General features: G+C 44.8%; 1 protein-coding gene across 1 annotated transcript in view; it reads right to left on the bottom strand.

Annotated features, from left to right (window-relative positions):
• LOC127212673 (synapsin-3-like) overlaps window positions 1-16,720 on the bottom strand; it is a 119,497-nt gene that overhangs the window by 52,938 nt on the left and 49,839 nt on the right. The window contains exon 3 of the mRNA XM_051172757.1: window positions 345-436. Within this exon, the coding sequence (XP_051028714.1) occupies window positions 345-436 (92 nt within the window). The remainder of the gene's footprint in view (window positions 1-344; window positions 437-16,720) is intronic.

The following is a 16,720-nucleotide window of genomic DNA, read 5'->3' as shown; positions in this document are numbered from 1 at the left end:
TGTTATCTCCACATCACCTGTGAGAAACAGAGAGCAAATGGAGCCAAATACAGGCTGAACAGAGTCAGAGCTCTACAACAAGAGCCCAGGCCTTTCGTGCCAAGCCCAAGCCTTACTCCAAAAAAAAAAAAGAAAAAAAAAATCACAGTTGCTTCCCATGTATTTGTGTCATTAATCATTTTTATCATTTTTATTACTGGGGGGACCTGGGAGTCTATGGAAAGTATTTGCCACAGGGATGCGCACATGGCACCTGAAAGTAGCCACAGGCTGGTATGGAGGTATCTCTGTGAGGTTTCCCATATACACTTCTCAGATGGCTTTTGTATCTCAGGTCTGCTTACCGCACAATTTTGGTGCCGTTTCTCACAACTTGCATGTCCACCATGCAGCCTCCGGTAACGTAAGCAGCCAGGTTCAGCTCAGAGAACTCTGCCTGGAGAAGAAAGCAAAACAACAACAAAAAAGGAGGCATCAAACACCACCAGTATAGGGCATTTGTGTTTACTGTATACTTCTATGTATTATCTGGTGCACATCCAGGCCTCATCTCACACTTACAAATGGGATTTTTATTTCCCTTCTCAAAAGGAAGCTGAGGTGCAGAGAGGCAGGTGACACACTCAGGATCAAATCACAAACACATCGTATTGGAACCCATGAGTCTCTGATTCAAGGGTCCACTGTCATGACCACAGCTCTTCTGCCTCCTTGGAAACAGAAGAAGCCACTCTAATTCTGTCGCTAGAAGATGCCAAATGTCATCAGGCCGATTTCCCTAGAGCTAGCAGTCAGCCTTGTGCTATGCAGTTCATCAGCCTCATGCCTTTGATGATATGGCCTTGGTAACAGAACACTCCTCAAACCATCTGTCCAACACCTTTTTTCCTTTCTTTCTTTCTTTCTTTCTTTCTTTCTTTCTTTCTTTCTTTCTTTCTTTTTTTTTTTTAAGATTTATTTATTTATTATTAGGTCTGCAGGCCAGAAGAGGGCATTAGCTCACATTATAGATGTTTGTGAGCCACCATGTGGTTGCTGGGAATTGGACTCAGGACCTCTGGAAGAGCAGTCAGTGCTCTTAACCTCTGAGCCATCTCTCCAGCCCCAACATCCCTTTCTTAGTAACAGCCCCTTCCCTTGTTTGATACATGTAGCTACCAGAGAGGTACCATTTGGTCCTCTTTGGTCACAGTGGATAGACAGGCATCTGATGCAAGATGAGGGAATGATCCTGAGAAGTTAAAACAAGGCATGAAGTTTGTTTCTAGGGGGTTCTATCTTTTTGTTCCATTTTTTTTTTCTTGGCATAGTGTTGTCTATCACGAGTGAAGGCTGACCTCAGACTCACTACGTAGCAGAAGAAGACTGTGAACTTCTGCTCCTCTTATCTCTACCTCCTAATTCCAGGAATTACAGATATGTGCTATAATGGTTTTCTTTAGTGCTAGGGATGGAACCCAGGGCTTTGTGCATGCTAAGCAAGCACTCTGCCAACCGAGCTACATCTCCAGCTAATAGGTGGTTTATATCTTTAATACACAAGCCTGGGAGCTACTTGGCATCATATTTATTGCTAGATACATTAAGGAAGCATGGAAAACCAGAATAGAGGAGGCCGAAGAACAAGAGAAGGAAGCAGAGGAAGAAGAGGAGGGAAGAGACATCACAGGCACCAAGAGAGGGAGAGAGGGACAGGTGAAATTCTATTGCTTTCCATCAGAGTTCTGTGGAATGACACGTATCCCTGGTCACACATGTTGCTATAACTACCTATATCAGATTCTTAGAATGCTGCTATAACGATCCACTACTGGGTGGCTTAAATGGCCGGAAGTTATACTCTACAGTTCTAGGCTAGAAGTAGGGCTGGTTTCTTTAGAAGGTTTGTAAGGATTGGGTCTACTCTAGACCCCTTTTCTTGGCTTGAAGAGCACCATTTTCCCCCTTGAGTCTCTTTCTCATCATCTCCTCAATGTTTGATCTTATATCCAAAGTCCCTGCTCTTATAAGGACAACAATCCTATCTATAGACACAGTCTCACTCTAATGACCTTGCTTTTGCTTGATGAACCCTTTAAATGTTCTCTCTCCAAGATCACATTCTGAGGTACTGTGGGTTGGATTTCAAACTATGATTTTTTTTTTTAAAAAAAATATAATTGTTTATATGTTCTTTAAGAATGTCATATATGGGGCTGAATAGATAGATGTTTTAGTAGTTAAAGTGTTACTGCTCTTTAAGAGGACCTGAGTCTGGGGGCTGGAGAGGTGGCTCAGAGGTTAAGAGCACTGGCTGCTCTTCCAGAGGTCCTGAGTTCAACTCCCAGCAGCCACATTGTGGCTCACAACCATCCATAATGAGATCTGGTGCCCTCTTTTGGCCTGCAGGTGTACATGTAGGCAGAGAACTGTACACGTAATAAATAAAATCTTTTAAAACAAAAAAACAAACAAAACAACAACAACAACAACAACAACAAAAAAGAAGACCTGAGTCTGATTCCAAGAGTCCACTTTAGGTGGATTACAACCACCTGTAACTCCAGCTCCAGGGAATCCAATGCCATAGATTCACACACATACTCATAATTAAAAAATAGTAAAATAGGGCGGGAGAGATCTATTTTGATCATATTCACCCCTTCTAAATTCTCTTAGAGACCCCAACATACATCCACCTTCGAGCCTCATATCCTATTTATTTATTTATAACCCATGTGTCTAATTAGACCTGCGCATACACACACAGATATAAGTGCAGTCACTGGAACATGGACAACCTACCATGGGCCACACTCAGAAGAAAACTGTCTCTCCCTCATCAGCCATCAACTGTGTATAGCTCTTATGTGGATGTGGTCCTCATGACTCCCTTCCCTATCTATCTTCAATGCTGATTGGCTTGATCTTGTATAGGTCCATCTATCTTCAATGCTGATTGGCTTGACCTTTTATAGGTCTTGTGCAGGCAGTCGCAGCCGCTGTGAGTTCATGAGTACCATGGCCCTGCCATGCCCAGGAACATTTTTGCAGCAGCCTCACTCTTAACATCTTTCCACCCTCTCCTCCATGATGTTCTCCTTAGGGAAACATGCTACAAACGTCCCCTGGGCACTCAACAATAAGGGGCAAAAGCTGCAATAACTTATGAATATAAGGTTAAGTTGTTTGAAGGCAGTTCGATGATGTTTCCATTAAGCAGAATAATAGAAGTTAGGTTTCCATTAGGGTATATGAGCTTCCAAGCCATGAGTTTTTGGAAAGATTTAGAGTACCAGGTATAAGCTCTTTTCTATAGAGTGGCCTTACGTCCCAACAGAAAGCAATTGGTTACCCGTATATCATTGATGCCACGAATGCATCAATGGGCCTATCTTATCAGGCCGGTTGCTATCAAAGCTCACAGAGTTCACAGCTGGGGAATGGCTTTTGATGACTTTTCTTTCTCCCTAAGGAGCCCTTATAGCACCTCTGACACAATCAAAGCTATTCAGCAGGGAGGGAGCTTCTAGGTTGGAATCATCTTGAGTTTTCCTGTTCTATGAGCAAAATGTAGTGTCTCCAGCAAAATGGGTTCTTCATATCAGATTCTGGTGGGTGACCAAGAGTAACAGCAATTGTCTGTATTGCTTGTGGGGTCTATTCAATACCCTTGAGGAACAGGAGGTCTCCCATACTTGGCACTGTTCTCTTTGTCAATATATGAATTTTGGTGACAATGCCATCATTTAAAGGGAATAATACCAAAGGACCTTATTCATAGGAACAGCCAAAAGCTTTTATTTGGATATATCTAATCAACATAACGGTTTGCATATATTCAGGGCTCATTATGTGCAAGGTTTTGGTCTAAGCCTTTCACACACATAAATTTACCTGTCCAGGCAAGGAAACGGAGGCAGAGAGATTAGCTATATGTAAGATGCCACCCAATGGATAGCAACGCTCAGGATTCAACTCCAGACAGTTTGCTCTTGGGGCTGTGCAATTGACCATTTCCACGCCACTGCCTCTCTCTGAGGCTGCATGAGGCCACATTAATGCTTGAAAGATTGTATTTGGTTGAGAATCCCCCCTCCCCCATAGACCTGCTATTTGAACACTTCGTCCCCAGTAGGCAGCATTGCTTTGGGAGGTTTAGGAGGTGCAGCCTTGCGGAAGGTGGTCTGTCAGTGGGGGTGGGCTTTGAGAGTTAAAGCCCCACATTACCCGCAGTTTTCTCTCTCTGCTTTAGACTTTCAGTTGAGGATGTGAGCTTTCAGTTTCTTGCTGTGGTTGCCACGCCTGCCTACTCCCATGCCTTCTTCGCCACAGTGGATGCTTATACCTCTGAAACAATAAGCCAAAACAAACTGTCTCTTCTATAAGTCACTTTTGGTTACGGTGTCTTATTACAGAAACCGAAAAGTAGCTAACACCATTTAAAGAGAACAAATTTTTAATGATGGAAAATATCACTTTGTAAAGATCTAAATGCATCGCTCTTTATCAGGAACTGTGACAAAGGGCCTGACCCTCTCTCTGGATGATATTAAGTGAAACCAAGAACACTTATGCCTCTTGCTTTAATTAATAACCTCATTATGTTGTGGCAAGGTGAAAAGAAAAGATCACTGCTAATGAGCACATGTTGGTAAAGTGTGGTAATAACATAGCTATTATGTCTGACGCCTTCCAAAATCAGCTCGAAATTGCTCAAAATACTCAATTGGCAACACCACAGAGAATTTTTAAAAGCGGGTGCATGTGTGTGGCAGAGAAAGAAGTTAAAAGGAAGTTGCAAAACAGGAGAGCTGGCTACTAGACATGTAGAGAAAAGGAATGAACTGAGAGGGGTGTAGACCCAGGGGTTGTTTTGCTGCCCAAAGGGGAAAAGAAATTCCTGGATAGAAGACATAGTTAGGCTTTGATAAAAAATGTCAGAGGTTGGTCTCGTTCAGATTTGTACCTCTAGAGTTATTTCCCAGGCATGGGTTATAAGCAATTATAGAAGGTGAATGTCTGGGTCACAGGGTAAGTAGATTCTGTTGTAGCATGGAGAGTTTACGAAGAAAAAAAGGGGGGTGGGATTGTTCTGTATTTAAATTTCTAAAATATCAACAGTGATGGAAATGAACAGAGGTACTCGAAGCCCCTTTTCCACCAAGATAGCTCACTGGTCCCTGTGCTAGAATCTTAAGACAGTGGTCACCTTGGAAGAATCTCATTGTTTCCAGAGAGACTGCAGTGGATCAGATACTATCCCCCACAAAGATATATCCAAGTCCTAATCCCCTGAAACCTTATGGGGCCCTTTAAGGAAATAGAATTTATATGGATGTAATTAAGCTGAACATCTGAAGAGGAGATCATCTTGGATCCGAGTGAACCCTAACTCTAATGACAAGCCCTGAGAAGATCAGGCATATATTTAGAGGGTAGAAGTCACATGAAGATGAAGATAGACACTAGAAATGATGAAGCCATGAGCAAAGATGGCCAGGAGACACTAGAAGGCACAGGGAGTCAACAGAGATCGTCCCCTAGAGCCTAGGGTGTGGGAGGACATGCTGAAACCTGATGTAGACAATCTAACATCCAGAACTATGAGACACTTGTTGTTTTAGCTCTCGTGGTTTGTGTAAATATTCCATGGCAACCCTAGGAGACAAATAAAACACCTAAGAAATGAATGCAATTTCAGCATTTCAGACGAAGCCAGAAGAGATCTCCAAAGGTCAGCGTCATCAGTAGCCTGCTCTACCGTAGGCCAGACACATGAACTCATGAATAGAAACATTCACAGTCTCTTTGTCTCTCTCAGTATTGTCTCTTTTTCTCTCTCTCTCCCCTTTCCTCTCTGTAATACAGCAACTATCAGTTTTACAAAAGTTTTAAGAGTAACTTAAAAATTCTGCAAATTCTGCATGAATTAACATTTTAGCCTCAATTTTGCCTTCAATTGTCTTTTAAGTGATCTTTTAAAAAAAGGCTACGCTTGAGACCTTGCGGTACAGATTCATGAGTCCTCAAGAAGCCACATGTTGTAAGCTACTCAATGCGATAGCCAATGAATTTCATTAGTCCTCCCGAATATCAGTTTTAACAGCTGTCAAATGGAGATAACTATAAATAATGTCTGTTCTTAAGATTTTGTGATGATTCAGACTTCTGAGACAATTAGGATGTTGCTGAGACACAGGGCTTCGGTGATGACCTGCAATTACGATTATTTCCAATTTCCCTGTCTTAGTATGAATGAACTGAAGGCACGAAGAACAGTAGAACCCTCAGATGTCATAGTGCATATATTTAATCCCAGCACATGGGAGGCAGAGGCAGGCAGAGAGCTGGTTTGAGGCCAACCTGGCTTACAGAATGAGCTCTAGGACAGCCAGGGATACACAGAGAAGTCCTGTCTCAAAAAACTAAAACCAAAACCAAATGGTAGAAGTAGAAAAACAGTAATATCTTCAAGCACTTGTGCCACCCAAGATGTAAAATACAGGGAGTGTGATGGCTCATCCTCATCGCTAGCTTGACTGAACTTGGAATCACCTAGGAGATACACTTGTGGGAAAGCCTTGGGGTTTATTTCTAGGGAAATTTAACTGAGGATAAAAGCCCTACCATGAATGTGAGTAGAGCCATCCCATTGGTTGGGGTCCTGGACTAAACAAATGGAGACAATGAGTTGAGTGCTGGCTTTCTCTGTTTCCTGATTTATCCAGATATGAGCAAAGAGCCTCATGCATCTGCTCTTACTGCCGAGAGCTTCTGCTACCATGGCTACCCCACTATGGTGAACCTCCACACTGTAAACCAAAACAAATTCTTCCCTTTCTTTAGTTGCTTTTAGTTGGAGATTTGGCTATAGCAATGAGAAAAGAAACTGATATACAGACTTTGGCTCATGGCTCCAATAAAGTACTACAGACTCTAATCGTAGTCCCATCTTATACAAGAAGACGAAACAAACTACCTTATCAGTTTGCAGCCATCCCACAGCAGGCATTTCAGGGCTGGGGGTTCCTGCAGCAAGGAAGCAATTATCCTTATAATCACCTGTGATCAACTGCCTGGAGGGAGTTTGCTGGCTGCAGAGCAGCATGGGAGAACTAACACTGAGCTCAGCCATTGCTGAGGTGAGGACTCCAAGGCTGAAGCTCAGGAGAATCACTGTGGCTAGAACTTGCAGGTAACACATAGGAAAGGGTAGAGCGACACCGAAAAGCAACTCCATAATGAGTCATCTGGAAGTCCATGGCCAAGCTGTGGTCTCACCCTGCCTGAAAGGAAATACTCAATGCTGGGGGACTAGGGGGTATGGGACAACAAATAAAAAACCAGTAGGCTCAAAAGCCTGTGGAACCCACACATGCCTGGGAACTGTTCCTGCAACTTTTCTTGATAGAAGCTCTATTGTTATGTACATTGTATTTAATCCTGTGACCCATATAGAATTAACTTTTAAGGTTCAAGTTTTGAGTTCTCACCTGGTTAAGTGGCATTTTGCCACCATTTGATGAAACGGTGTCCCTACTCCGCTCCCATGGGACCACACTTGTACCTTTGCCAAACACTAAATTATTTCATTTGTGACACTCTGTTTTTCCTTTCTGTGGTTCTACGGGGCATGGAATTCAGGGCCTTGAATATCCCTGGTAAGTGCCCTACCACTGAACTCTACCTTGATCTCTTTTAGCTTTTAAAGTTTGAGACAAGGTCACACTAAGTTGCCCAGAATGGTCTTGAATTCTCTGCGGAGTCCAAGGCCTGGCCTTGTGTTTGTGATCCTCTGACCTTAGCCTCTCAAGCAGCTGTGGTCACAAGGCTGTGCCAGTAGGCCCAGCTACTTCTAAAATCTCTCTCCTTTCCTGTTATCTAGGTCTATCCTGAAGTCTGTTTCAAGTTGTCTCTGTTACTGTCCGATTTGTAGGAAGTCTGGGCACTGACTAACTATATAAGATGAAAAGCACCTAAACAGAAGGAATACAAAGACGATGTAGGGTAACAATTCAGTCCCTTCAATCTACAGACCAGAGAGAGTCTTCTTATATGCCCGCTCTATAGCACACACAGACACCAGGACACCAGCTGACCTCAAAGGTTCTGTCCTGAACACTGGTTAGATGGTCCCTTCTATGGCTCCCCCTGTGATGTGGCTGATGGGACACTGCATGTTCTACTGTGCTCTGCTTTGTATCTGGTCCATTATTGCAGCTAGGGCCCCTCAAAGTTTGGCCTCTCTTAAAGATTCAATGAGCATCACGAACTCCTCTTCAACATTGGCGATGTTAAACCAATCCTTAGCAATTGAATGTGGTCCCTAAAGGTAAGGGGAGTTGAGTAACAGAGAGAGAGCAGAGAGAGAGAGAGAGAGAGAGAGAGAGAGAGAGAGAGAGAGAGAGAGAGAGAGAGCAGAGAGAGAGCAGAGAGAGAGAGAGAGAGAGAGAGAGAGAGAGAGAGAGAGAGAGAGAGAGAGAGAGAGAGAGAGACTCCTTCTTCACTGAGGACCACTGTGTATGTCATCCACTAATGCCATGTTCACACACCCTGGAAGAAACCTCTTGGCATTATTCATGAAGCTTCGAGTTCCAGCATAGCTCCAAACATTATCATCATAGCTTCCTTTCTGCCCCCTTTTTTTAAATTTTTAATTTTTTTCCTTTCTGCCTTTTTAAAAGTGTAAGCCCATGTTCTTGTGATCAATGAAGTTACTTTTTGTCTATTTCTTGCTCTCCAGGGCACATAAAAGAGTTTATTTCCTTCCCTTCCCTTCCTTTCTTCTCTTTTTTCCTTCCTCCCCTCCCTTTGTTCCTCCCTTCCTTCCTTCCTTCCTTATTTTGTGATTCCTTTTTATTTTTATGTGCATTGGTGTTTTGCTTGCGTGTATGCCTGTATGAGGGTGTCAGATCCCCTGGAACTGAAGTTTCAGACAGTTGAAAGCTGCTATATGGGTCCTTGGAATTGAACTAGGGTCCTCTGGAAGACAAGCCTGTGCTCCTAACCTCTGAGCTATCTCTTTAGCTCCTCCTTTATTTTCTTAAGGTTTATTTTCTTATTTATCTTTTTATATCTCCCTGGGTGTGTTTGTTCACTTATGTGCAGGTGCCTGAAGAGGCAAAAAAAAAAAAAAAAAAATCCCCTGAAACTGGAGTTACAATAGCTGTGAACCAACATGTGTGCTGACCTCTGAAAGCAGGCACTGTGAACCAACATGTGTGCTGACCTCTGAAAGCAGGCACTCATGCTTAATGAGCCAATTCTTCAGCCCCTTCAAATATATTACTTTAGGGGGCTGAAGAGATGGCTCAGTGGGTAAGAGCACCATCTGCTCTTCCTAAGGACCTAAGTTCAATTCCCAGTGCCCACATGGCAGCTCACAACTGTCTGTAATTCCAGTTCTAATCACTCTGACACTTTCCCACCAATGCACATAAAATAAAATTAAATAAATTATAAAAATATATTACTTTGGAAAATGAATATAACTTTCAGTTAATTTTGATTGTTGGGACTCTTATCTTAGCAGAGAAACCAACTGTATGGTATATGCCCAAGATATGACCTGGAAACATCATTAAGAAAAGTAGGTGCTAATTCTTTGATCTGTAGATGGGCTGTAAAAAGTGTAAACAGGTTTATGGGTATTTTGCTATTCCTTTAAAAAGCCACAGGGAGAGGTTTCCAACACTGATGCCAAGGACACCTGAGCTTTCCTGCTTTTTATAATCACATTAAATATTTGCATGAAGAAAGGTAGAAAAGGTGGAGAGAGATGGGCCATGCACTTTGGATTGGAGCCCTAAGACTAAATTTTAACACTGACCTTAGGCTACAGTCTCATTCTCTCCTGGCTTTAATTTTCTTTATCTTTAATCGGGAACACTGTAATTGGTGGACTCAATTATCTCCATGGGTCTCTTTCTCAACCGGAGTTATTCAGTTAACACCCCAAAACAAAATCTGTTATGATAGCACCCCTGATTAGAAAGGCACACCAAGCAAGAACATGCTCCTTGAAGAATTGCTCACTGCTTTATGGTCAGATTTGGTACACAGAAGGTATCCACAAACACTTCTTTAATAAATGATTACTCGCATAGTTGGGATGTGAGTGGAACTGTGTTTGTTCTTAATGAGCAACTTGAAGGGAAGGGATTTGGAATCACCTGGGAGACTCACCTCTGCACATGTCTCTGAGGGCAATTCCAGAGAACGTTTAATGATGGAATAACCGGCTTTCAAAGTGGGTATTTTCCCGTGGCCAGTCTAAGAGGCTTGAGAACAAAGCAGTGTCCCCCTCCTGCCTCTTCTTCCTGAGCAAGCACATTTTTTGCTGCTTCTGCTACTGCTACCACCCGCTGTGTCTATCAGATCCTAGGCTCTTCATCCTTTCGACTCAGACTCAAGTCTTGAGCGAGCTTTCAGGGTGCTGATGCTATCCTGGCATTGCTGAAGCAACCAGTTTTGCAGACTGAATAGCTGTCAGGCTTTTAGCCTTCCCGTATGCAGAAAGGCATCCTTGGGCTCCCTAGACCTAGTGTTTAAGGCAATCTAACAAGTGCCCCCCTACAGTAGGTACACACCCTATTGGTTCTGCTTCTCTAGACAACTCTGCCTCTTGCCAGTGGGTCCCACATCTGCTAAGTAGCTTGCCTTTGGGAACTGCATTGCCAGAGGTTCTGGGTTAGTGTGATCAGAAATGTGTTTCTGGGCAGATATTAGCGGGGGGCAGGGGGAGCTCAAGATAAGGGTCAACGAAGAAAAGCACAGTGAGGACATGGGGCCATGGGCATTGGAATGCTGAAAGTCCACATTGAGCCCGTGACTGAATGCAGCAGAAGGCAGAGCTAGAACCCTGGAACGGAGCCCAGGAGTCCTGAAGCTCTGGGACTCTCCTGGGGGAAGGGATGTGGTCATTCCCACTGTGTTCATCTGCTGCAGCTGCCACAGATTACTGTGGCTTTAGGGACCTCAGACAGCACACACTCATCTCACTGCTCTGTAGGTGAGACGGCTAGGCTCTCTGTTCTGTGTTGCTCAAGGCCAAAGTCAAGGTGCTGGCCAGCTGGGCTCTGATTGGGAGACTCAGGGAAGAAGCTTCCTGGGGGATGTTGAGAGCAAGCACAGTTCTTGGTAACTGGAGGACTCAAGCGTCCACTCCGTTGACCTATGTGCTACTTAAGATGGTATTCTCACCATGCTGTATTCTCTTCCTCCTCCTCCCTCTCTTTTTCCTTTTTAGATAAGGTCTTCTACAGCCCACACTGCCCTTAAATTTGATAGACATCCAGGAATTACCACGAGCTTCTGCTCCTTCGGTCTCTACCTCCCAAGTGCTGAAATTACAGGCATATACCATCACACACCATTCATAGTGTTAAGGACTGAGCCCAACGGTCTATGGATGCCAGCCACGCACTCTACCAACTGAGCCACATCCACAACCCTGCTCTCTCCATCTTGGGATGAAAAACAGAATGTAGGTCTTTCCCTATCTCAGGGCTTTTCTGATGTCCAGTTCTGACACACAGTCTCTTATCACAGGAAGTTCCTTGCTTTCAAGGGCTTATGTGGTTCTGTGGTTAAGACTGAGTGAAACTGGACTCTCCAAGACACCCCACAGCTCCAGACTCATAACTGTAACCATGCAATCACATCTGCAATGTCCCTTTAGGTAACATTTCCACAGGCTCCAGGGATTAGGAAGGAGGCATATTTAGGAGAGTTAAGCAGGAAAGGACGCTGAGAGAGTAGTGGTTTGATTTTAAAGACATTTATACAGCTCCTTGTAATAGCTAGGCTCTGGTATAGATGATACCTATGGCTGGAATCAGAGCCACCCAAAAAGCCTCTCCTATACCCTCCTAGATCAGAAGGAGCCTGTCTGGTCCCAAGGAAGCACACAGAGATGTGTGCATGAAAGTACACGTGTGCACGCATGTGCGCACACACAAAGGAATGGAAATCGAACGAACTCAATTTCCTGTAAGGCCTCTGGCTACATTCTCATGAGCACTGGCACCTGACAAGGATGTCAAGCCAAGCAGATAATATGACTGAGAGCACAGCGTAGTCACATCTCCTTACTGATAATTGCACTTGCGATGATAATCATGGTGATGACAGCATATGGGACGGCGATTATGATAATATGCTGAAGGATGTTATTAGGCCAACAGATCAATGCAGGCGGGGGGGGGGGGTGAGGGGAGAATGAAATTGAGGCTCGGAACTGGATGACTGACTGGAATGCAGGAGAGAAACCAAGAATGTGTGGGAACGAGAAGGTAGCGGCTATCAGCCTTGACTGTGAAGCCTGCCTGACTGAAGGAGGATTTCAACACCAAGGGACGCTGTCCAGAGTGCCTGAGAAAGGGCAAGGTGCTGGCAGACAGAGGGGTCTGGAATCCAAGGGAGGCTGATAAGGGTCTGAAAATTCCTGTCGGTTAGTGAAGACATAACTGGCGCAGCTTGCACCTTTGAGCCCTTACTTCGAGTGTGTCCTTGCACAGGGCCTTTGGTATTCGTGCATTTTGTGGAGGGAGAGACAGAGAGACCTAGACCGACAGGCACACAGGCAAAGATGGACATCGTGTTCACGGAGGTGGGGTGGGGTGGGATGCGGAAGATCTCAGGCAGCAGGAGCTCTCCCCAGTGCCCACTCCCTGTGACACTTCTGCCCTGGTACACAAGCTGCCTTAGTCTGTTTTGCTAGCAGCAACCACTCACAGCACCTAAGACTGTCTGCCAGGGGATGGGGCCAGTGCTCTGTGTGCCCTGGCTTCTAAACTTCGCACCGGAGGGTGTGTGGATCTGAGTGGTCACGAACTCCGAGGCTGCTGTCCTGTCAGTGTTTCGAAGGCGCTACTCTTGGGATCCAGTCTCCTTTCCGTAGCTCTGTCTTCTCAGCCGTGGACCAGATGATTATCTTGAGTCTCTGGTTCCCAGGGGGCCTAGCTCTCTTACCGTCTCCTTCGGCCCATGTGCTTGCTGTGTCCTGTGACTGTACTATAGCTGTGACTAGTTAACCAGAGACACCTGCATTAAGATTTGAAGTAGAGGGGCTGGAGCCATGGCTCTTTGGTTAACACACCTGTTAGTCTTGCAGAGGACCTGAGTTTTGTTCCTAGCACTCACAGAGTGGCTTACAACCATTTCTAACGCCATTTCCAGAAGGATCTAATGCCCTCTTCTGACCTCCACAGGTACCAGGCATACACATGGCGCACGTAATACACGCAGACAAAACATTCATACACAGAAAGTAACGAAACCTAAAAAGGAAAGTTGGGAAGGTAATTTGGATTACAGGGAAGGTAAGATGCTACACTGCTTGGGGTTTGGAGCTTACACGGAGGACCTTGCATGGGCGCTTTGAGCACCCAGGGGTTTCCATTGGTTTGCTCATCTTCTTTCTACTGTAGGGACCTTAACGGGGTGGTGACGGTGCTCACCAAGGGATGGTTAAAGCCCTTCTAAGTTCCTCTAGGAAATTATCATCAGACTTCCATCCAACTCCCAAACAAAGATTGATAAATTTACTTCTGGGGACAAAACTGGGTGTGAAATTCCTCCTCTGGAGAGCAGCATTCTATAGAGAAACTGACCTCTTCCCCAGTTCCAAAGTTCTCTCATAGCCAAAACGCTTGTGGAAAGGACAGACACTGGCAATAATAATGTTAAAGTACTAAGTATAGAATACCAAGCCTGTTGTGGCTCATAAGATCCCATGGGAGTTAGTTTCCGTTGTCTTCCACCATTCCTGGTCCTCTACCTCTGAGCTTCAAGGCTCCTCTTCCCCTGGCATCCTGTCCATGCCAAAGTTGTGGAGCGAGCCCTAGATTCCTGTCCTTCATGGGAAAAAAAAAAAAAAAACCTTTTTCTAAGTATCTTCAGGCCATTCAGGGACCTGCTCAATGGTGCCCCCAGAGGGTGGTCGCCCTTCAAAGCACTCTGCCACAGCCAGTTCTTCTGTGTAATCCCTATGATACAATTCCCGCCAGACCTCCTCAACACTGAAGATCATGTCTATCAGATATTTAAATGCCTTCTGACCAAAACAGAGACTCTAAAGCGCAGAGACAGAGTCCCTTTGGTCTGCTGCCCTATGCTGTGACCTGAGACTGCCTGGTGAGTGGCGGCAGTATCTCAGTGACTGACATGGGTTGCAGAGAAGCCAGCTAGGCTGATGTCAGAGATGGCACCCAGGAAGGCAAGGACTTTTCCTCATGTTATGTCACCTGGGACCCAAACCCGACTGACACTGTTCATATTGCACCAAGGGGTTCCCGTTATGTGAGGTGATTTCTGTTCTAATGGGCACATTGCAGGGCCAGATGGAGAACTACTCAGTGGCCTCAGGCTGTGCCCCTGGCCTGTAGCCTTTGCTGCCTTTTGGCTTTACAAACCTTTAGTCTTCTGTGCATCCACCTGTAGCCTCTATCAGCGAAGGCCTGGCCTGCCTGTTTCTCCATTCTGCCTGTTCCTCCCGCCTTGATGCCGGCAAGCACTTGACAGGGTGCCAAGGCCTGCAGCCAGCGATGCTGTTTCCTGTCCATTTCCCAGTGCAGGCTGTATTTTTAGTTCCCAGGGCCTAGGGGCCTCCATGACTTCCTCAACTAACATCTGAGGCTGAGCTCTTTCCACCAGCTCAGGTTCACCTTGCAGACAAAAGAAGCATTGAAAGCCTGCACCCTGGCTCAGCTGCCTCTCCAGACAAGGAAGTCATACTTGGGAGCAGGACCTGGCATCTTAGGGAGGGCCACGGTCCAGGAGTGCCACATAGCCCTGGGACTTCTCTGCAGTGTCCAGGAGCAGGTACTTTGTGTTGTTCAAAAGTACTTCCTGACCATCAGAATAATCCCTGAATGTGAGAGAAATGTTGAACAGGAAGGGCAGGTCTAGGAGGAGAGGGAGAGGTGAGGAGAGGAAGAGAAGAGGGAGAAGGAAGGGGGGGGAGGGAGAAAATATGAATATGTATATGCGCGTGAGAGTGTGTTAATGAATAAATATGCACTCAGACAAGAAAGATAGGGGACGATAAAAGTATAAAAAAATATCAAGATGAATTTCTTTTTTTTTTTTTAAACTGAAAAAAAAAATACTCGACATCCTGTTTAAATAATGGAATATTTAAACCGAAATAGACAGCAGTGTTCTGCAGTTTCAACCTGGTACACTCCTGGTTTTTCAAGTCCTGTCATTCCCTTGGGCACCTATGCCCCTTCCTGGTTATGGTACTGTAGACAGGCTGGCCTTTCTGTGCCCATCTCTCTCCTGCAAAATGAAGGCAGTGCCAGTGCTTATTTCCACCACCGAGCCTTAAGTAAACAAAGTCGAGGCAAATGCTGTTGTTAGATAGCTATTGCCTCTGAATCATATGTTTCCTCCTCCTCCTCCAGAAAAGAAGACTGCTAGGAGGACGGTCGTCTCCTTACTTATAGCCGTCTCCTTCTCCTTCTCCTTCTTCTTCTTCTTTTTCTTCTTCTTCTTCTTCTTCTTCTTCTTTTTCTTCTTCTTCTTCTTTTTCTTCTTCTTCTTCTTCTTCTTCTTCTTCTTCTTCTTCTTCTTCTTTTTCTTCTTCTTTTTCTTCTTCTTCTTCTTCTTCTTCTTCTTCTTCTTCTTCTTCTTCTTCTTCTTCTTCTTCTAATGTTTCCTTCTTGATGGAGACAGCAAAAGTAACTCAGGAGACTCAGGAGGCTCAGAAGCTTGCTGGATTCAGAGGGATCCCCCTCAAGGCTATGAACAACTGCAAAGAGGAGACTCTCTCGTGGAGCTGCCTACCAGTTAGGTAGGGAGCACTGAAGATGTGGGGGTTTGTGAGTCATCTGTTGCCTGTGCTGCGGTGGGCTTTTCAGTCATACCCTCAGAAGGCACTCCAGTGATCACCAGCTGGCTGACCTGCAGTTGGGTGAAGCTATGTCTAGTCTGTTGTCAGTCTTAAAAGGCCCCCAATCGTTCCCTAGAAGAAATGCCAGGCAACGAAGACCACAGCTGTTTTTAACCTGCACGTCACAGTAGAATACCAGGTGATAAAGGTTAGTGGTCACAGCTGTCATCTAACTTGCTCATCACAGTAACTTATTGATCTAAGAGTAGGCATCGGTGTCCTCACGCATTGAGAAAGCTGAGGGACAGAGTGGGCACCTGACTTGGCCAAGGTCACAGAGTTAGTGGGAAGAGCAGTGAGACCTAGGACTCAGGGCCTTCTTACTAACCATTCATCATTAATGCACGTACTTAGCAAATTCTCATTGGATCACTACTCTGCTTTGGTCGTCAACAAAGCTGGAAAGCATTGGAGATCTGAAATTGCTTTGACATTAGACGTGGAGATGCAAAACTTTGGAGTTTTCACTGATGGTTTTAGGACTTGCTTTGGTCCGGTGTTTCCTCACTATGTCCCACTTCTCTCCTTTTTGGAATGATAATATGTATTCTCTGCTATGGTATGCTGAAGTTAAGCGGTTTGCTTTTTCCTTTTCCTTTAACATGGGCTTACAGTTAAGAGGTTGTCTTGAGTCTCAGAAGAGACTTTCGACTTAGAAAAGCTGTTGAGATGGAAAGACTATGGGGAGTTTTGAAGTCGGATTAAATACATTCTGCACTGTTATGTGGCTATAAGTTTATGAGGCCCAGGGAGTGGAAAGTGGTAGTTTGAATAACAATGGCCCTCATGGGTCCATTTGAATGCTTAGTCATCGGGAAGTGGGGCCATTGAAAAGGATTAGAA

Source organism: Acomys russatus, chromosome 31 (assembly GCF_903995435.1).
Source record: "Acomys russatus chromosome 31, mAcoRus1.1, whole genome shotgun sequence".
NCBI lineage: Eukaryota > Metazoa > Chordata > Mammalia > Rodentia > Muridae > Acomys > Acomys russatus.
This window is presented reverse-complemented; position numbering and strand designations above follow the sequence as displayed.